Below are 22,364 nucleotides of genomic sequence, written 5' to 3' on the forward strand. Positions count from 1 at the left end.
TTTTCTTATGCACACATATGTCTTCAGCGATCATGTCGGGAAGGTAGGTATCATGAAATGACCGTTTAGCCGAGCAAGGTGCTCTTGTATTAAGGGAATGTGCATGAAGAGGCCCAATGTTCACCTGCCACCCTACTACCAAATCTATAAATATTTGCACCTAGGTCCATTTGATATAGGGGAAATTTTCATCCTAGAATTCTCTTGCAATTTTAACTAGATTTCTTTCTTCCTGCTCAGGCACCCCAATAAATCATGTATTGTTTCACTTCAGGGTATTCCCATATCATCCTCATGCTTCCTTCAGATTATTTTCCTCTTTTGTTTGTTTCTCTGGTTTGTTGACGTCTGCTTGGTTGTCTTTGAGTTCGCTGACTTGAGTTTCCATTTCTTTTATTCTATTGGTCAGATCCTCTACTTTATTTTTGGTTTCTGCTGTGTCATTCCTTAACTCTTGAATTTCCTTTGAATGTTAGGTTTCTAGTATACACTTTTTTCATCTGCTTTCAGGATTGATCCCTAATCTCTTGGAAGGCGCTAAGCATCATTCTCTATACAGCACTCCAGAGCTGCTGCTTCTGTGTGTTCCATTGGGTTTGGTAATATTCAGTAATTGACATTTGGTTCTCTTGATTTTTTGTTGTAGCTGCTGGTGGCTGTTGTTTTTGCCATGTAGTGGTTGAGCTGTAAGTGATCTATAGGCTTCTTGGTTGTGTGTGAGGGGCAGCGTTTGTCTCTTTAGGTTAGAGGAAGATTAAATAGATGCTAGAAATTGTGTTGTGTGTAAATGAGGAGGGAGTGTTAATTGGTTGGGTAGGAGAAATAGGATACAGGTACTTGGCAGTAGGTTTTAAGTTATGGTATTAATCATAGGAAGCCTTCCTGATAAGTAAAGTGATTTTTGATGTGTTGGAGAGGAGGGTTATAAGAGACGTGTCAAACAGCACTGCCAGTATCTGTTACTTTCCATGCCTAAAGTTTAGTAAGATGCTATGTATAAGGTCTGGTTTGCTAGTTCTTACTTGTAGATTTATAATGGAAAGAATTGCACTATCTGTTTGTTTCTTCATACTCTGTATATAATTTGTGGCAGCAGAGTATGTTACTTGTTGCACACTATGTAGCAAAACAACTGAAGGTATGTTTAATAAATATTGTACTTATGGGAAGTAAAATAACAACAACAAACGAATTGGGTGATCAACAAACATTTCAAGAGGTAGCATATAATCAAGGGCCAAGAGTATTTCAAGAAAATGTCCAAGCTGCTCTGAAGGCATTAGTAAAAAAAAGACTAACGCTTCAGGAATGGATGGAATACCAATGAAAATGTTTTTTTTAACAAGCTAAAGAAGCACTGGAAATACTCATTAGTTGTTTTGAGAATGATGGTGGCAACAAATGTATAAATGTGCTTGACACAATGGATGTATGTATGGATTGTGATAAAAGTGTATGAGCCCCCAATAAAATGATAAAATTAAAAGAAAAGAAATTCAGAAGACAGTTACTTGGCTAATTGACTAGAAGAGATCCATACTTGGGCCCTTTCCAAAGAAAATTAATGCAAAGCAGAAATTATCCAACAGTATCATTAATATCACATGCAAGTAAAATTCTGCCAAAAAGAATAAAAAAAAAGTGGCAACAGTACATTGAAAATGAGTTGCCAGGAACTCAAACTGGATTTGGAAGAACACTTGGCATGGTGGATATCATTGTTGATGTCAGATGGTTCTTGGCTCAAAGCAAAGAATAGCAGAAAGGTGTTTATTGTTGCTTATTGACTATGCAAAGACTTTTGACTATGTGGATCATTCCAGAATATATGTAACATGGGAAAAAGACACTGCACTGTATTCATGTTGAATCCATACAAGTACCACCAGGCAGTTAGATGAACAGAACAAGGAAATATTGCATGATTTACATCAGGAAAGGAGCGTTAGGGGTATGTCCTTTCACCATATTTGTTCGATTTGTACACTATACAAATAATCTACTGAACAGTACTATGTGGGTAAGAATAGGACATCAGGATTGGAGGAAGATTTACTAACAACCTGAAATATGCAGATGACATAACTTTGCTTGTTCAAAAAGAGGTGGTCTTGAAACACTTGCTGATGATAATTAAATAATACAACCTTCAGTGTGGATTTCAACTCAGTGTAAAGAAAACCCAAATGCTCATAACTGGACCAATAACTAACATTATGGTAGATTGAGAAAAGATTGAAGTTGCCAAGGATTTCATTTTACTTGATTCCTTAATCAATGTTCATAGATTTAGTGCTTAAGAAATTAAAGGGCAGCAGTAAAGTGGATGAAGGGAGATGGAAGACAGTGTAAGACATGACAAAATAATAATAATTTATAAATTATCAAGGGTTCATGAGGGAGGGATAGCGGGCAGGGAGGGGAAGGATGGGGAACTGATACCAAGTGCTCGCTCAAGTAGAAAGGGAATGTTTTGAGAATGATGAGGGAAACAAATGTACAAATGTGCTTGACACACAATGGATATATGTATGGACTGTGATAAGAGTTGTATGAGCCCCCAATAAAATGATTAAAAAAAATATGTACTGAAAAACTCGGCTTATATTTGAAGTATTTACAGTATTTGCTTGTTAATACTTTAGAGAGGTATTTTGCAGCAGACTGGCTCAATGCAATATGGTATTTGATATCCTGACTTCTGATTTTAGAGTATTTATTATCGATCCAAATAAAAGGAAATTCTTCAATACTTAAAAAAAGGGGGGCATATTTCATTGTGCAATTTGCTGTACAATACCTGTTTAAAATGTTAAGCAGCAAGGATGTCACTTTAAGGATTAAGGTGTGCCTGACCCATGCCATGGTCTTTTTAACCATCTCATGTGCATGTGAAAGCTGGACAATACATAATGAAGACTACAGAAGAACTGAAGCATTTATATTATGGGCAAGGAATACTGAAAGTATGTGGATTGCTAGAAGAATAAACAAACCTGAGAATAAGAGTGTCTGCTAATGACTACAAGTTTTATTTGAGGGGGTATGAAAATATCCTAGAATTAGACTTTGTTGGGACAAATCTTATAAGTATACTGAAAACATGGATTTTCACACTTTATAAGGGTGACTTCATCTGAATTAAATAAAATTTTAGCTAAATCAAGTTAACTGGACAAAATGTTATTAATTATGAGATCTTAGTGGAACAGGACTGATATTCTTTAAACTTGTCCATGTCTGTGCCTTATAGAATAAAAAGTCTAACAGGAGAAAAAGTATGCTTTTCCTGCTTCTTACTGAAGTACTCAGAATTAAGAAGAATTTACTTAAGTTGGAGAAAAAGACACAGAGGGAACTGGTTAGAATCCTGAGCGTTTCCAAGTTTCTTGGTGTTAATCTGTCCATGAATGGGGACTCTGCTGTTAGAGAGGTCTGACATTGACATGTCTGTTGTCCGTTATGAAGAGTGTTTAAGGCAACGCTTTTAGTTCATCAGCTAGAGATGTAGTAGGTGTCTTTGAGCCAACTCAAACTTGTGGAAGTCAATGTAACGAGCATTTCTTAGTCTTGTGTCATCCTCTCAATCAGTAGCAAGTTGAGTCAAGTGTTGTGACTATTGTGCTGATCCATGACGTTGATGGGTTCTCTTCTCTTTACTGGCCCTCATCATATATCAATATCATGTCCTTCTCCAGTAATTGAGTTCCCCATGCCAATGATGTCTCCAAAGCAAAATCAGACAATATTTTATTGAAATTCACAATATATTCAGTGCTTAACTTTGAAAAATAGATTTCCAGACTATTGTTCTTAGCCTGGATGCTCCACAGAAACTTTTCCACAATAGATGACCTTGATGGTGTTTGGAATCTTGGTAGAATAGCATGTAGCATGTAAGACACTACAAAACATTGAAATGACAGATGGGTGGTGGATCAGGTTAATAAAAAAGTGGATCAATTGATGATAAGATAGTGAACATCAGAAATTATCACCATATATTAGGGATTGATTATGGACATAAATGCATGAATTATAGAGACTAGGATTTACTCTTTTGGAAAATGGAAATAACTATACCTGCATCATAAAATTATTGTGAAGTAATATGTAGAATTAGGAGACTTGGTGGCATAGCGGTTATGTGTTGGGCTGCTAACCACAAGGTCAGCAATTCCAAACCACCAGGCACTTCACAGGAGAAAGACAGGCTGTTTACTCCTATTAAGAGTTGTAATCTTGGAAGCTCACGGGCAGTTCTACCCTGTCCAGTAGGGTCGTCATGGGTCAAAACTGACTCGATGGCAGTGAGTTTAATGTGCAGAGTACTTACCACAATTTTGGCACGTACAGTTTAAAAACTTGTTATATGCCAATATATATTTAGTAGATCAGAAGGATTAGAGAGAATAGGGGTAACTGTAACTGCAGGGCTAACTGGGTCTCTAGTGTCCTCAGACTAAATGAAGAGTAATTTATTTACTACATTCTAGTAAAGGAGACCTGGTTGCCCTTTGGAGTAAGCATTGGGCTGTTCCATCAAGGGATGGTAGCAGTCCTTCCTTTTGCCATGTCCAGAGTGTGCAAGTGCATACTTTCTCCTTGAAGCCTCCTATGAATTAAATCTACCTGTCCTTTTCCCTGGACTGCTGTTGCCCTGGCCACGGACGGCTTCGGACTGACCCACCTTTCAGACACAATTCTAGTGATTTCAGACAAGCTAGACGCTTGTTTCTTTGTATCTGGTTTCAAGACACCACATTTAAAATGGAAAATGCATGGTCTACGGACAGTTATATTATCTTGGTGTGTTAGCAGTAGTTATGTGGCTCATATTTTTATGGTTTAAGTTCTTAAGTATTTTTGAGATTGTATGCTACGTTGTTGCGGTTGGGTGAAGTTGAATTGGTTCCGACTCCTAGCAACCCTGATGCAAAAGACAGCAACCCACTGCCTGGTCCTGCCCCCTCCTCACAAGTGTTCCTGTGTCTGAGCCCCTCCACTTTACCAAGAAGAATGTCCTTCTCCAGGGACTGGTCTCTCTGAGAACATGGCTAAAGTAGATGAGACAAAGTCTTGCCTTCTTGCCTCCAAGGAGCATTCTGGCTGTACTACTTGTCCTTTTAGCAGCCCATCGAACTAACAATATTCGTTACCATTACTGTAACTCAAACACATTGATTTTTGTTTTGTCTTCCTTATTCAGTGTCCAACTTTCACATGAGTATAAAGCTCTTGAAAATATTATGCCTTGGGTCAGGCCCACCTTACTCCTCCCAGTAACATCTGGCTTTTTAAGACTCTAAGGAAGCTTGTGCAGATTTACCCAGTGCAATGCCTCACTGGTCTTTCACTGCCCCAGTACCAGCTTGTTTTGATTACTGTGGTTATAAAATACTTTGTTTTTTATTTTTTAAGACTGTTTTAATTATCCTAGGTTTCTTTCCTTTTCCTATAAAGTTGTTGATTGTGTTTTCCATTTCTTTGAAGATTCCAGGAGGATTTGGATCAGAATTGCATTGAATTGTAAAGTATTTTTTGGTAATGCTGAGATTTTCACAGTATTCAGCCTGCCTATTCAGGAACATGGTATCTTGTTCCATTTGTATAAGTTTCTTTTGGTTTCTTGAAGGTGTATTTTGTAGTTCTCCTTGTATAAAGTTTTTGGTTCTCTGGTAAGATTTATTCCTATATAGTTTATATTTTGTATAGTTATTTTAAATGGTGTTATTCTTTTGGCATCTTTTTAGGAATCCTTATTTTTAGTATACCATACTCCAACTGATTTCTGTATGTTGATCTTTTTTTTTTTGAAGTTGAGAAAGGCTTTATTCATCTTTATGTTGATCTTATAGTGTACCACACTGCCAAAGTTTGCAATTAGTTTGAGCAATTGTTTAATTGAATCCTTGGGCATTTGTATGTTATCTGAAAATAAAGAGATTTTTATTTCTTTTATACCTAGGTGGACACCTTTAATAACTTTTTAATGTCTTATGGCTGTAGGTAAAATTCCCATACTGTATTAAATAAAAGTGGTTATAAGGGGCAACCTTGTCTAGCTCCCATTAGAAGAAGAGATGTTTTCAAGATTTCTCCATTAAGTGAGATGCAGGCAATTGGTTTCACATATAGGGCACTTAATATGTGAAGATGTTAGAAACTTCCTTCCTTCCTTCCTTTCTTTCTTTTGGTGATACTTCATCTCACATACTTTCTTTATTTTTTAAAAATAATTTTATTGAGGACTCTTAGAGCTTTTATAACAATCCATACATCAATTGGATTAATCACATTTGTGTATATGTTGCTATCATCATTTTCAAAGCATTTTTTTCCTATTTGAGCCCTTGGTATCAGCTCTTCTTTTTTCCTTCTCTCCTCCAACCTCCCACCCTCCTGCACTCTTGCTATTTTCATATCTTACATCATCCTCTGTCTCCCTTCATGTATGTTTCTGTTGTTCGCCCCCCTCAGTGAGGGGGGCGGTTAATACTTTGATCATTTCAATCAGTTCCCCCTTTCACCCCCACCTTCCCCCTACCCTCATGGCATCACTACTCCCATTACTGTTCCTGAGGGGGTTATCTGTCCTGGATTCTGTGTGTTGAAAGCTGTACCAATTCTGTGTGTCTTATCTGTACCAATATACATGCTGTGGTCTAGCTGGATTTGTAAGGTAGAAGTGGGTCATGATAGTAGGGGTGGGGTGGGGGTGGCGAGAAGCATTAAAGAACTAGAGGAATCTTGTGCATTTCATCAGTGCCATACTGCACTCTAGCTGACTTGTTTTTTGCCTTGTGACCCTTCTGTGAGGGGATGACCAATTGTCTATAGATGGGCTTTGTATCTCTCCTCCGACCCGCCTTGTTCTTATCAATATGATTGTGTGGGTCTTCTGATGCCTGATACCTGATCCTGTTGACACCTCATGATCACCCAGGCCGGTGTGCTTCTTCCATGTGGGCTTTGTTACTTCCCTACTCGATGGCCGCTTATTTAACTTCAAGTCTTTAAGACCCCAGAGACTATATCTTCTAATAGCCGCACACAATCAGCTTTCTTCACCACATTTGCTTTGCACCCATTTTGTCTTCAGCAATCATTTTTGGAAAGGTGAGCATCACAAAATGCTAGGTTATTAGAACAAAGAGTTCTTGCACCCAGGGAGGGCTTGAGTAGAGGCCCAGTGTCTGTCTGCTACTTTAATACTTAACCTATAAATATATGTACATATACCCATATCCCTATCATTATATATTAATATATTTACATATACACCTGCCTATATTTATACATCTATAAATATCTTTTGCCTCCTAATTCTTGCCTCTATTTCCTTTTTCTTTCCTCCTGTCCCACTATCATATTCAACCTTCATTCTGCTGTACATAGTTCCTCTCAGCTACACTGCATTTGATCAAACCCCACCATGCATACTACATCCTCCTTGCCATCAAATTTAGATCTCCTGTTGCCTTGTCCCAGACTTTGTTGGCTCCCCCTCTCTTTTCTCTGCCTCCTCATCTCCCATGTTCCCCTTGAACTGTTGGCCCTGTTGTTTTCACCTCAGAATTATTTATCTTGCCTTTCTTATATAAATAGAAGAAATAGAGAGAGAGAAGAAGGGGTGGGGAGGGAAGCCTATGAATAGTTCCAGCCTGTCTGCTTATCCTTTTGAATGTTTTCCAGTTGGGTCTGCCACCTGAGTCCAGAGTCTACCTTTGGGATTCCTCAGGAACCTCGTTGCTTTGCTCCCTTGCTGCTCTGTTACTCTCTTTGTGTCTGGCCCTGGAATGGGGGTGGTCACACGGGCACTATTCCTGCCCTATGTCTCCAGTGCTGTCTCGGTAGTGCTGTGGGTCAGTGAGGGGATGTTGTGTCTTATGATGGGGCTGGCCCTATGGTCCTCTCTGCATTGGCTGCTCGGAGCAGGAATGTCGTCCTTGAGGCTTGGTGGGTGAGGCTGTGGTCACCCCCCACCCTCTCTCTTTCCCTCTCAGTTTGCTACTGAGGTCATGGCAGACCTGCCACATTCCCCAGTGCTGTCTTCTATAGTGCATTCTTCTGGGGAGGGGTCGACGTAGCTGGGTGTGGGGTTAACCCCACAGACCTCGCTGTTAGTTCACTGCTTCATGCCAGTATGTTGCCCTCAAGACCTGGCGATACCTATTTTATTGAGAATTTTATCAGAAACAGATGCTGACTTTTATCAAATGCCTTTTTCTGCATCAGTTGATATAGTCATATGGTTCGCCTGTACTTTGTTTGTGTGGTGAATTACATCAACTGTATTTTTCTAATGTTAGACCATTCTTGCATATTTGGATGAGTCCCATTTGATTGTGATGTATTTTTTCTTTCTTTGATGCCTTATTGAATTATGTTGGCTAGGATTTTATTGAAGTTCTTGTCATCTATATTCATTAGAGATACTGGTCTGTAGTTTTCAATTATGGTGAGGTCTTTGCTTGCTTATGTATGAGTTATAATAGCTTCATAAAATGGATTGGTAGTATTGTATATTGTTCATTTGTATATTGTAGAATAGTTTATATTTGTTCATTTGTATATTGTAGAATAGTTTATATAAAATTGGTATTAATTTTTCTCTAATTGTTTGTTTGATAGCATTCCCCAGTGAAACCTTTTGGACCTAAACTTTTTGATATTGGGAGTTGTTATTTTTTTAAATAACACTATTATGAAAATTGTACTCCAATAAATTTGAAAAACTAGAAGAAAATAATACATTTCTAGAAATGCTTTATTTACCAAAATTACCACAAAATGATGTAGAACATCTCAACATGTATAGAAATAGATCTAGTTAAAAGAAATCATTTGGTTCTGTTGTAATATCAGCCATTTCATTTCTTATTCATACAATTTTTCTCATTCTTTTCATTTATTAAATTTGCCAATGGTTTATCACTTTTGTTAATCATTTAAAAACACAATTTCTAGTCTAGCTGATTTTGCTATATTTAAAAATGTTTCTGATTCATACATTTCTGCCTTAATTTTTATTATTTCTTCCCACCTAGTATCGGCTAGTTTGTTTTGTTGCATTGATTTTCAGTTGCTACGGCTGACATGTCAAGGTATTTAATTATTTCTGCCTTATTGATGTGTGCAGCTATGCTATGAGCTGAGCTCTGAGTACGTTTTTGCCATGTCCTAAAGGTCATGTGCTTTATTTCCCTTCTCATTTGTTTCAAGGAATCTTTTGTGATTGTAGCCTTTATTTCTTCATTCTCTGGTTGTTAAGTAAAATGTTTTACAATTTCCATGTAGTTGATTTTTTGTGTTATCTCAGTGTTTTAAAATTTATTGATGCTTATCTATTACCTGTTAATTTGTTTTTCATGGTTGACTCTGAATAGAGTTATCCCCATATAATTCTTGTGGAAACTGGGTAGTCAAGATTGACCAGGCAATTTGGCATCAGTCTAACATCAGCAGAAGCCAAAGTCAGTGTAAAATTAAATGTGGGTTCCGTCAAAGTTCTGGTTTTTAAGGCTGGTTCTCAAGTCATGAGGGAATTGAGTGATCAAACTAGCACATTGAGGGAGAGAAATAACTAATTAGAATAGCATTCACCAAAACTATCTCCTGTAGGGCAAGTATGTCATTTGAACCCAATTACTATTTGGGCATGGGTTTGTGGGCAGGCAAGTGTCAGCACTTAGAGTCATGGGCCATAGGAAAAACACTCACTACTGGGCAATATCCCCTGATACATGTCTTCTTGATTCTGCTCTGGCTTCTAGGCTGTCAGTCCTCCCAGTGCCCTAGGAAACTCAAAATCCAGACCCTAAGAGATCCAGCTAGATCCTGGGTGTCAGACCAATGTAGACCCAAGTCTCCCCATTGTGGTTGGTATACAGTGAGTGAGTTGGGACCTTCCAAGTCCCAGGGTTTATCCTCCTAACCAAGGTCCCATCCAATCTCTCCAGAATTATGCTATGTGATTGGTGTTGATCAGCTGTAGGAGAGGGGGAAAGGACTACTTGATCACAACTGTGGTCCAGAGCAGCTGGTACCTTAGGGTAGTGCTAGGATTGAACAGAACCCACTGCCTTTTGGTGGGGTGGGGTGGGCTGTTTATGTCAGTTTCTCCTCCTGCCATCATTGACAAATTTTTGTTTTTCCTGGGGAGTAGTGGGGGTACGGGTGGGTCAGGAACTCAGACTGCTTCAATCTTTCCACAACTTCAAAAAGTTTTTCTTGAGAGAATGATTCTGACTACTCTGATTATTTTCTCAGCAAAGAGATTGAACAAATATGGTGAGAAAATACAACCCTGTCGCACACTTTTCTTGATTTTTAAATCATGCAATATACCCTTATTCTGTTCACACATTGCCTCTAGATCCATGTACAAGTTCCACATGAACACAAGGAGCTTCTCTATTGTCTCTTTCTACAAATGTAGTCAATTTTATATCCATCCAGAAAAGGCCATGTGTATAGTTGCCTTTTGTGTTGTTGGAAAAAGGCATTTGCTATGAACAAGTCATTGGTCTTGCAAAATTCTGTTATGCGATCTCCAACTTCAATTCTATCCCCAACACCACACATACGGAAAACATTGTTAGAATTCTTCAATTTCTTTACCACCAACGTTTGTTCTTTTGACATACATTTTCATAATAGTTGTCTTGATTGAATTTCCATGAACTCAGATAAATATAATCCTATCAAAGACAGTAGTATACTTCAAGACCAATTTTACAATGTCCTTTTTGACAGACTGCAACTCCATTTCTCTTGATTATGTCATTCCAAACATAAGACTTTCTGATTCAAAATGGCCATTACTAGTCTATTTAAGCTCACTAAATGGCTAGGATATCAAGATTTATTTGTTCCATTTCATTTTTTATGCACTATCTCTGATACCATTCTGCTTCCGTTAATTAGACCTTAAGTAGCTGCCAGTTTTGTGAAGCTATGCATAAGGTTTTCAGAGGCTACTTTCTTTGAAGTGGGCATCCGAGTCCTTCTGTGTTAGGCTGGTTTGACTTGAGAAACAAATCCAAGGACACTCATATATGTGTAAGAGTCTTTATTAAAAAGTAATTATATATCAAGCAAATATCCCAGCCCAGTCCAGATCAAGTCCGTAAGTCCGATACTATTCCATACATCCAATACTAGTCCAAAACTCCCTCCTCAACCACGTGCAATGATACAGAATGCGGGAATATCACAGGCCTGGGGACACAAAGTCTTGTAGATCCAATGGTTGTGGACATATCTCCGGGGCTCTTGCTGCCATCAGTGTGACTTGAAGTGGCTCCTCAACAGGAAGGTGAAGTAGAGAGAGAGAGGAGGTTCCCAGGACCCTCCTTATGAGAAGGCCATGCCCACAAGGTGGTACCATCAGGCTGTGGCCGATTGACAGGCTAGACTTCTCCCCTTCACTCTATTTATCAAGTTGACGTGAGATTATGTAACTATCACACCTTCTTTGTTGTCTCTTTTTAATCTAGAAGCTCCACTGAGACGTTTTCACTGTGGGTGGCCTTGCTGGCATTTGAAATACCAGTAACACAGCTTCTGGCATCACAGCAACACACAAGCCACCACAGTACAGCAAACTGATAGGCAAGTGGTGGTCTCAGTGATATAGTCAATGTGATTTCTGTGTGTTCCATCTGTAGAAGTCCACCTGTATAGTTGCCTTTTGTGTTGTTGAAAAAAAGGCATTTGTGATGAAGAAGTAATTGGTCATACAAAATTCTGTCATAAGGTTCCCAGCTTTATTTCTGTAACTAACGCCTTATTTTCCAACTAATGTTATTTCCTTTTGCATTCCAATAGTCAGTTATTACCAATTATCAATTATCATCTCAATTGCACATTTGATCATTTTCAGACTGAAGGTGTTGGTAGGATTCTTAAGTTTCTTTTTCATTAACTTTGGTAGTTGGTGCACATATATGAATAATAGTTCAATTGATTAGATTTCCTTTTTTGTAGACAGACAATATCCGATCACAGACAGCATTGTACCTCAAGGTAGATGCTGAAATGCCTCTTTTGATGATGAATGTTATACCATTCCTCTTGATTATCATACCTGACATAGTAAGCTATATGATTTTCTGATTCCACATGGCCAATACAAGTCCATTTCCACTCGCTAATACCTAGCATATCCATCTGTATGTGTTCCACGTATAACAGGCTCTAATTTTCCTAGAATCATACTGTTTACGTTCCAAGTTCCAATTATTAAGTGATATTTGCAACTGTTTCTTCTCATGTTTAGTCCTGCCTGATCAGCAAGCGAGTATTCCAAAGGATTTCCTCCGATGGCTTTACTCTGTCTGTGTCATGATGGTTGGCTGGACCTTGAGAAAGCAGCTCTTGCTCAGTCATGTTTTGATTGCCTGCCAACCTAAAGGCCTTCATCTCTGGCACTCTTTCTGGCAGTGTTCTGCTGCATTCCTTAGGCTTTCAATAATCAAAAGTGTTCCAGTGCTAGCTGGAGGGGTTTCTGTGGCTCATTCCCCCAAATGAACAGCTCACTCCCTCGTCTTAGACTGTTCTTCGCTGGAAGCTCTGCTGACGCCTGTTCCCTTCGCTGACACTGCTGGTGTTTGAAGTACTGGTGACATAGCTTCCAGCATCACAGCAGCGTATAAGCCACCTACCTAGCATGACAAAAGGACAGACAAATGTAGGTCTACTATTTTGTAATTAGAAAAAATATATATATATATATATTTGAGAACATTTTGATTTTGCGTGCTGTTTCACATTTTAAAATATGTTTCTTGAAATATCACATATCTACCTATCATGTGCACATAATTCACCTCTCTAAGGTGAGTAATTCAATATTTTTAGTGTACTTATAGTATTAGACAGTCATCACTATAGTTTGTTTTCAAACATTTTTATCACTCCTTAAAGAATCTCTGGACTCATCAATAGTAGTCATTTCCCATTTACCTTCAACCTGACCAGCTCTAGACCACTACTAATCTACTTTCTATCTCTATAGAGTTGTCATGTTTTACGATGCTGTCAATGATAGATTCACAAGAACTTGCATTACATTCATCATCAAAAAGTACATTTGATGATCTATCTGTCAACATCTTCAGTCTGAAATTGCTCAAACATGCCATCAAGATATATCGATAGTTATAAGTAAAAGTTGGAAACTAAGGGGAAGGAACAGTAGTTGGAAAATATGGCCTGCGGTAGAAATGAAGCTGGAGAGCACACGAGAGACTACTACTTCTTCATAGCAAGTACCTTTTGTTAACAACACAAAAAGCATCGATACACACGAACTTCTCCAGACGGAATACACAGAAATCAGTCGACCACATCTCTGAGAAGAACCAACGGAAAGCACACGACCAGCAGCTAAAACCAAGTCGGGGCTGACTGTGCAGGAGACCATCCACTGTTCTTATGCAGGTTCAGGTTGAAGCGGAAGAAAACGAAAACAAGTCTCTGAGAGCCAAAATATGTCTATCCCACCTGAATTTCAAAAACAACCTAAGAACAAATCTGAAGCACTAACACTGTTGACAAAACATGAGCTGCGGGATGACATCAAGAACAACATGCAGAAAGCATAAGGTCATTAAAAAGGTATGAAAGAAAAAAAAGATCTAGGGTATAGGAGAGACTCTGAAATTGGCTATTAATCACAGAGTAGCTGAGGCAGATGGAAGAAATGATGAAGTAAACCAATGGAACAGAAAAGTTCAAAGGGTAACTCGAGAAGACAAAATATTGTAATGAAATATGCAAAGACCTAGAGTTGAAGAAAAACTCAGGCCATGGCTTTTGATGCAGAATTACTCTGTGAGCAAAAGATTGAATGATGGAGGAAGCAAGAAAGGAAGAGGGAAGGAATACACAATGTCTGTACCTCCAAAAGAATAGATCAATGTTCAAACATTTCAAGAGCCATCATTTGATTAAGAACTCATAGTATCGAAGGAAGAAGTCCAAGTAGTCCAAGCTACACTGAAGGAGTTGCATTTCCCCAAAATGCCAATGGGAACATTTCAACAAATCTATAAAGTACTAGAGATGCTTTCTCATATAGGCCAACATTTGTAGCAGACTACTACTGAAACCACTGACTGTAAGAGACCCATATTTGTGCTTATTCTAAAGAAAGGTGACTAAGAAGAATGCTGAAGTTATTTTACAATATCAATACCACATGCAAGAACATTTTTACTGAAGACAATTAAAAAATGGTTACAGCAAAAACCTTGGCAAAGAACTACTAGAAATTCAAGCTGGAGGCAAACGAGGATACAAAGCAAGAAATACTCTTGGTGATGTTAAATGAATCTTGGCTGAAAGATGAGATACCAAGATGTTTACTTGTGTTTTATTGACCCAACTAAGACATTCGATTTGTGAATTATAAAATCTATGCATAACATTGAGAAGAATTAGAACACTTCATTGTGCTCATTTGGAACCTGTACATAGATGAAGAATCAATCATTCAAACAGAACAAGGACACGTTTCATGGTTTAAATTCGGGAAAGGTGTGGACCAGGATCACATCTTTTCACTATACTTTTGCTCAATTTGTATGTAAATAACCCGAGAAGATAGATTATAAGGAGCAGCATGAAGCACCAGAATTAGAGAAATGCGTATTAGCAAACTGCAATGTGTAGTGACACAGCCTAGCTTTTGGAAACTGAGGAGGACTTGAAGCAGTTACTAAAGACCAAAGACTGCAGTGTTCAGGATGGATTATATCTCAATGTAAAGAAAACGAAAATGTTCACAACTGGAACAACAGGAGTATGATAAATAGAGACAAAATGAACGAGGATTTCATTTTACTTGGCTTCACAATCAATGCCTATGAAAGTAGCAGTAAGGGAATCAACTGACATAGTTCAATGGGTAGATATGCTGTAAGATATCTCTTTAAAGTGTTATAAAGCAGAGGTGTCATTCTGAAGTCTTAGGTGCACCTGCCCCAAATCATGGTATCTTCCATAACTTCAGACACATGTGAAAATTGGACCATAAATAAGGAAGAGAACAATGGATGCATTTGAACTATGGTCTTAGCAAAGAATACTGAGCACACCATAGACTTTCAGAAGAATGGATGTCTTTCTGGTGTAGACATCACATGCTCTTACACTGGTAATTGAAACTGCTGGCCATTTTGAAATTGTTCTAGTCTGTGTCCTGACACAGAGTTCTTGCTTAATCAATACTTTTTGTAAGACTATTTTTATTCTTAATTGGACTTGGCCAAAAAAATGGCATTAATAACATACGTGTTCAGTGATTACTATATGAGAAATGCTTTAATTGCATGATTTAATCTCATCCTGGAACTCTGTGAGGCTGGTGTTGGTAGTCAGATTTACAAATGGAGGAAAGATTGGGGAAAACGATATCATACTCTTGCCACCCAGGCAGTAAGTTTCAGATTGGGGTTCAAGCACAAATCCGGGTCCAGAGTCTGCTTTTGCACAAACCCTTCAGAATATCTTGCCCAACGATAAATCTACCTGAATGATGAACGTCCTCAAGGATGTCTAAGGAAACCAAGATTACATGCTAAACACTTGTTTTCAAGTTCACTCTGTTATGTAAGCACAATCCTGCTTCCCCTGGCACGTGTCAGATAATGCTTTTAATTATGCATCGCTAGCTCTGCGTTTAAGGCCAGTCCTTAGAAAACGGAGTCCCGCACAGGACTCACTGGTCATTAGGCCCCTGCCCAGTCATGTATTTTGTATCTGTGTCTTTGAGAGGAGAACAGGCCTGCATTCGACATTTCTTGGAGGCAAGCTCATTTACTCTCACCTGCAGGGGAGCTTAAGGAGCCCTGGTGGTGTCGTGGGCATGTGTTGGACCGAGGTCCACATGGTTGTCAATTCAAAACCACGGGCAGCTCCAAGGGAGAAAGACTGGGCTTTCCACTCCTGTGAACGGTTATAATCTGAGAAAGCCCCAGGGGGTAGCTCTGAGTCAGCATTGACTCGATGGCAGTGAGTTTGGTTTTGGTTAGGAACCATGTTCATTATTTCAACCTGGAGAAGCTCTCTCACCTAGGAGAAACTATGACCCCTGGTTGTCTTCACGTGGCCATCTTCCCTCTGTGCCTCTCCGTGTCTCTTCGCTTCAGGACACCAAGTCAGATTAAGGTCCCAACCTACTCCAATATGACCTCATCTTAATTAGTTACATTTGCAACAGCCCTGTTTCTAAAGAAGGCCAATTTCAAGATTTCAGAAAGGTATATTAATTTTGAGGGGACACTATTCACAGTATAGCCCACCTTGTGGTGCCCCCAAATTGTGTGTATACCATGTACAAAAATAAACTTAAACCATCCCAACAACTCCAAAAGACTTAACACGTTCTAGTAAAAAAACCTTACACACAGATATGTATATATTATATATCTTTCTATCTATCTATATCAATTATATGGTATATATTCTGCATAAAGTACATTCTGGTGAAAATTAATTTCTGTCCACAGACCTGTGATACTAGAAAACAAGTTATCTGCTTCCAGTGAGTCAGACAGAGTAGACATTTCCATTCTGAAAGGGGGAGAAAGGAAGGACTAAGAGGGATGCTAGTTTTGTAACCTAGCAGGACAAATCCCTTTAGTCTCTAAGGCCTGAGAATAATTATCTGTGATTCAGTGCTGATCCTTATGAGCCTTTGGTGGTGAGCGCACCTTCCTATTATTAGGAAGCCTGAGGTTTCCCCATCCCTTGGACTCTTTCCCTCTGGGCCTGTAGGCAGTGGAGCCTGGTGGTCTCTGAACCACACTCATTCTTCCCATTTCTTAATATTATGCATTGAATCCACCTTGCCCCAAACATGTGTTGTAGTTCCTAACTTCTTGCCTTTGGCTATAATCACATATGGAAATGGATTTTCTCTGCTCTATTAATGAGCCATAGTTAGTATAATGTGTGTCTTAAGTTAGTCTCATTTAAAGAACTAGGAGGCAAAGGGCATGTATAGAGGTCTAAATACAGGTATGTATATATGTAAATATATTTATATATGATGGTGGGGAAATAGATCTATGTGCATATATTTATAGGTTTAGTATTAAGTTATCAGATGGACATTGGGACTCTACTCAAATACTCCCTCAATGCAAGAATACTTTGTTCTATTAAACTGGCATTCCATGATGCTCATCTTCCCGACACAACCGCTGAAGACAAAGCAGGTGAATAAGCAAATGTGGTGAAGAAAACTGATGGTGCCCGGCTATCAAAAGACAGAGCGTCTGGGGCCTTAAAGGCTTGGAGGTAAACAAGTGGCCATCTAGCTCAGAAGCAACAAAGCCCACATGGAAGAAGAACACCAGCCTGTGTGATCATGAGGTATTGAAGGAATCAGGTATCAGGCATCAAAGAACAAAAAAATCAAATCATTGTGAATGAGGGCAAGCGTGGACTAGGGACCCGTACACCTGGTTGCCCTGTGGAGCCACTCTAGGCAGAGCAGGTGCCCTGAGCGCCACACAAGAGACCCCGGGTGTCCGCAGGGAGTGCTGGCAATGGGGTGGGAGTCCGATTTTGGTGCAGAGAAGTGCTCTGAGTTGTCTTGGGAATCAATAGACTGACTCAATACCCCTACTTGCCCCCCAAACCTCCCTACTCCCTGATCTCCACAGAGCTGCGGGCATGAGCTACCAATCTGGCGGCCATCTTCCCCCGACTCCCTAAGATGGAAGGTTTAGTTACTATTTATTCCCCATAGCTTTATTTTTACAACAACAGGATTGTCTCCAAGTGTTGTTGTGAGCACTCTGAGCATTTCTCTGCTGTAACTCTGAAACACACATGACTCCTAGGCTCAGCTGTGGGGCCGTTTTCTTTTGCTTGGTTTTATAATTAGGCTCTTAGGATTGAATAAGCCATTAAAAGTGCTAGACTATAGCATTAATTTTGTTTGAGGCCCTTTCTTGTAAATAAACTGGACTTTGGTTTTCTAATAATTTTTTTTTAAATCCCCTGCACCTTGGAAAAATTAAGATGCAATTAGTACTGGCTCTTTGCTCCACTGTTCTCCTAGCATTGCATATTATATAATTAGAGAATATAGTTGGAGCTGCCTGGCTCCGGGCTTCCTGTAGCTGAGGCTGGGTGCCGGGCGTGGTGTTCATTCTGTTTTGAGGTCTGCTGGTTCAGCAGCTGTGCCCACAGAGAGCTCAGGAGAGCAAGCTCAGCACATCTGGCCATCGTGCATCTCCCTTTCCCCTCATCAAGTGACTTATCCTAGGTGTGTACATATGACTGTTTCTAATAGATTCGTTGACCTGAAGAGACTACAGCCTGGATGGCAAGGCAATGTTGGTGTGTGTGTGTGTGTGTACAAATATCTACATTTGTATGCACTGTGTGAGTTTGTGAGGGTGCATATTAGTGGATGTGTGAGCATGTGAATGTGTGTGCTTACACGCACGCACATGCATGCATGTGCTGGATGTGCATACTATCAGGGCTATGTAGGAGCATTCCACTTAGTCACTGGTGAATATTTAACTGCAACCCACAAGGCATTTTTTAAACAAAACCAGATTAATGACCTTGAATGCACCTAAAAAGCCAGATTGTGTTCTTTCTTGTCAAATTTCTCCTTCTAACATTCTGTGTTGCTGAGTTAAGATGTACTCGTGCAAAGTAGCAACTTGTGACCAAAAACCATTTTATTTTCCCCCTGAAAAAATTAAGCCTTGGCCAAGCACTTTGCATATTTTCAAATAAAAGCAGATGCATGCTGTCATGCTGGTTCATGATGCCAAGCTGAACAAGTCTCAGGCTCCCAGGTTCCAGCTGGTCTCCCCGAGGAGCTGAGTGATCTGAAGCATGAGCCTGTGTGGGCTCCACCCTGCACCCGTGACAGGGACAAGGAAGGAAGGGAGGCCCTATTGTTATCAGTCTCCGTAGCAGCTGGAATTTGATGTAAACAAAGAAGGCATTGTTTTTGCTCTTGAGAACGGGAAGGTGGGTTGATATTTAGTTAACTTATTCCTCTGTCCTCCTCCTTTTCTGCACTCTGCCAATTACTCATTACCCTCCTTAACCCCATTGCCTGCAAAGCCTTATGGAAATCTGTGAAAGGAACCTCTAATGGAGGCAGTGGGCAACTTGGACAGTGCCTTGGATGGAGCAAAAGGTATTCCTTCCTCATGTGGCCAGAGCCCATGTCTTGGAGACCCTCTAGAGGTCATGTACACCTTATCTCAATACCCTCTTCCTCCGCAAGTCTGACCTCAGAACCTGCCATGGGGATGGCTGAGCCTGCTTGCTTTTTCACAGGGGTCTGTGTTGGCTCTCAGAGGCCTGAGGCCCCACAGTGTGAGTGGAAGGAGAGGACCATTCTCTGCTCAAGTGCAGGTCCTCGCCCCAGGGACACAGGATTCTGCTGGCAACCACCTCCAGTCCTCGGTGGTGCTTCCAGATAAACGGGGGCTTCTGAGCTGAGGGGTAGCTTAATCTCTTATGGCTACCATTACAAAATACCCCAAAGTGTGGCAGTTGAAAGAACAGTAGTGTTCTTTCTCACCAGTCTGGAATTAGAACCCTGGGTCCAGAATCTCTTTAGCGTAAGGTATGCTTGCTTTGCCAGGTATAGGAAAATGTACTTCCCAGCTGCTTGCAGCTTCTGTGTCCCGACACCTCTTGATGTTTCCTGCCCTGTAGTTTCTCTCCCATCGTCATTCCATGGCTGTTTTCTGTCTTAGACTGTGTCTGTTCTCTTTTATAAGACACCAGTCATGTAGGCTTCACAGCCCACCAGACGCCATCTCTAAAGACTATTTCTTCACCTATCAGTGAGGTGATATTCAAAGGTTCAGAATAAGGACAATTCAATCCATAACATGTGGATTTGGATTTAAGGACATTGGAAGTTAAGAGGACACATGTATAGATGCTTTAGGTAGGGTGGGACCACTCCCCCTTAGGCCTTAAGCAATGTGACTGAAGTCTGGTTCCCCTCCCAACCTGGCCATAGTTGACTGCTCCCTACTCCTTGGACACCCTGAAATTTCGGATTCTGTGTTCACATACATCTCTATCTAGAGTGGCCCTTCCCCTTGGACAACCACACCTCTTCCTCCAAACCTTGGCTCCCACGCACCCACCCAGAAGCCGCCCTGCTCTATTTTGAGCCCTCGTCCATACCCTTCCCTTGATGCTGCCTGCCTCTTGCTGTGGACTGGCCCAACTTTCCTGTCTCGGGAGATGGGCACAATGGTCTATGGGGCATGTCCTTGGTTTCCTTTCACGATTCTCTATACCACTCTGGGCCTTCCTCTTGCTTCCTCTACATCTCCTAGAACATATTTCTGAACTTTCTGTGGGGCTGTATGTGGCTTGCTTTGTGAAGCAAACAAGTTGTTCCTGTGTTCAAAACTTGAGATGCTCAATGTTAATGTCATACAAGGCTCGGATTGGCACCTAGAGGAACACCTCCTTAACTTTTGCACACAGAGCTGTTTTCTTGCCCTCCCATCATCCCACCTGGATTCTGAAGGTAGACAGACCTGCTCTAGGGCTTCAGCACAGTAGACCTAATTGAGTGACTTTAGGAAAGTTACTTTACCTCTTTAAACCTTCTATTACCTCCATCATGGTAGGTAGGTAGGTAGATAGATAGATAGCTCACATTCATGGCAACTTCAAGTATACAGAGCATAATGTCACATGGTCCTGTGTCATCCTTGCAATCATGGGTGTACTTGAGTTTATTGTTACATCTACTGTATGCCGTGCCTTCCAACTGAGGGGGCTCATCTTCCAGCAAGTTATCTGTTGTTCCGTAAGGTTCTCAGTGACTGAGTCTCAGAAGAAGATGTAAACTTTTTACCCTAGACTGTCTTGGTCTGTGAACTCTGCTGAAACCTGTCCACTGGGTTCACCCTGTTGATGTCATAGTTTCCAGCATTATAGCAATATATGAGCCATTGTGTGCAAAACTAGAAGATGGTGGCAACTCTCGTGTGTAATGAGGATTAAATGAGCCAGTGTGCATTGCCTATTCAGCATAGAGTCTGACACATATGCAATGCTAAGTAGATGTTTGTGTTGGTGGTGGTTATGAGTTTGGAGCCCTGCAAGCAATCTCATCTGGACAATAGTAGTGATAGGATCAGCCCTGTGATTAGATTCACCCCAGTGTATCGTTTTTGACCCTGCACACTTGCCAGTAAGGACAAAGTCCGCCTGTGTTCTGAAGAGCATGTGTTTTGTGTCTCCACTGCAGGAATTGCTTACTTAGGAGGTGTGTGCAGCGCTAAGAGGAAATGTGTGCTTGCTGAAGACAATGGTCTCAATTTGGCATTCACCATCGCTCATGAGCTGGGCCACAAGTAAGTGTCCTCCTGTGTGCTGTTCTGCCTCTGAAAATTCCTTTCTGAATAGTTTCTTTTGGCACAAGTCTTTTAAGTTCTAAAACAGTACTCTGTTCATAATAAAGACCAAGATCACTAAGCCGAAAGCTGAAATCACAACACAGTTGGGCACTGTGAGTTCAAATGTTAATTTGAGGTTCTCTTTTATTCTCAAAGCCAAGTTAGTATGGAGAAGAAGCTGCGACAGAGGTTCATTTACTTATGATTCTTTTCCTTGATCATCATGATCTTTATTCACTCTTAAGCATCTCATTCAAATAGTAGATTTAACTTCATAGTATTGATTCTCCTTATTTCTTTTCTGCCAGTTTTCAACAAAGATCTGTTTTCTTTCTTTCTTTTTTTTTTTTGCTCGTTTGGTTTTTAGTATAGAATTCCAGGATTTTAGTTTTAAAAACAATTACAAATAACTGTTTTTGAATGTGGCTATTTCCCCTAGAATTTTCTGATGAAATAACACTAGTCTTAGAGCCCAAAGATGCCACAGAGAAAATCTGAGGCACCCTCTTAGATTAGGAAACGGTGTCAGAGAGGCTGGCTGGGTGCTGTACCAAGGTTGAGATCACCTGACTTTAAAAGGTTTACTTTTCCCCTGGAGTTGGGTGTTTGTTTTATGTTTCTCTGAAAATATTGTCCAAAGGAAAAAGTATGATGTGATTATATGAGCACTGGGGAGGGGGAAGAGAAAGATTTCAAATTAAAAAGGACAGGGCATGTAAAACAGTAGGGAATTTTATAATGGATGGACTAGAATATAATTATTTGGAACTTGCTTGGCACATTAACTGTAGCTTCTGTAAGAGTAACACTAAATGTATAAGGTAAAAAAAAATTTTAGTTGTATTTGTTGCATATCAGCCATTCTGTGGCTTTATTTTTTTTGTTTTATCTGGATCCATTTTCATATGCCACTCCTGAGGAAAGGTTTGATAGTTGGATTTT

General features: G+C 40.0%; 1 protein-coding gene across 1 annotated transcript in view; it reads left to right on the forward strand.

Annotated features, from left to right (window-relative positions):
• Window positions 1-22,364, forward strand: part of ADAMTS17 (ADAM metallopeptidase with thrombospondin type 1 motif 17) — a 432,408-nt gene that overhangs the window by 145,711 nt on the left and 264,333 nt on the right. The window contains exon 8 of the mRNA XM_045296468.1: window positions 21,275-21,380. Coding sequence (XP_045152403.1) covers window positions 21,275-21,380 — 106 coding nt within the window. The remainder of the gene's footprint in view (window positions 1-21,274; window positions 21,381-22,364) is intronic.

Source organism: Echinops telfairi, unplaced genomic scaffold (assembly GCF_000313985.2).
Source record: "Echinops telfairi isolate 266 unplaced genomic scaffold, ASM31398v2 ScPeMD7_7409;HRSCAF=8447, whole genome shotgun sequence".
Taxonomy (NCBI): Eukaryota; Metazoa; Chordata; class Mammalia; order Afrosoricida; family Tenrecidae; genus Echinops; species Echinops telfairi.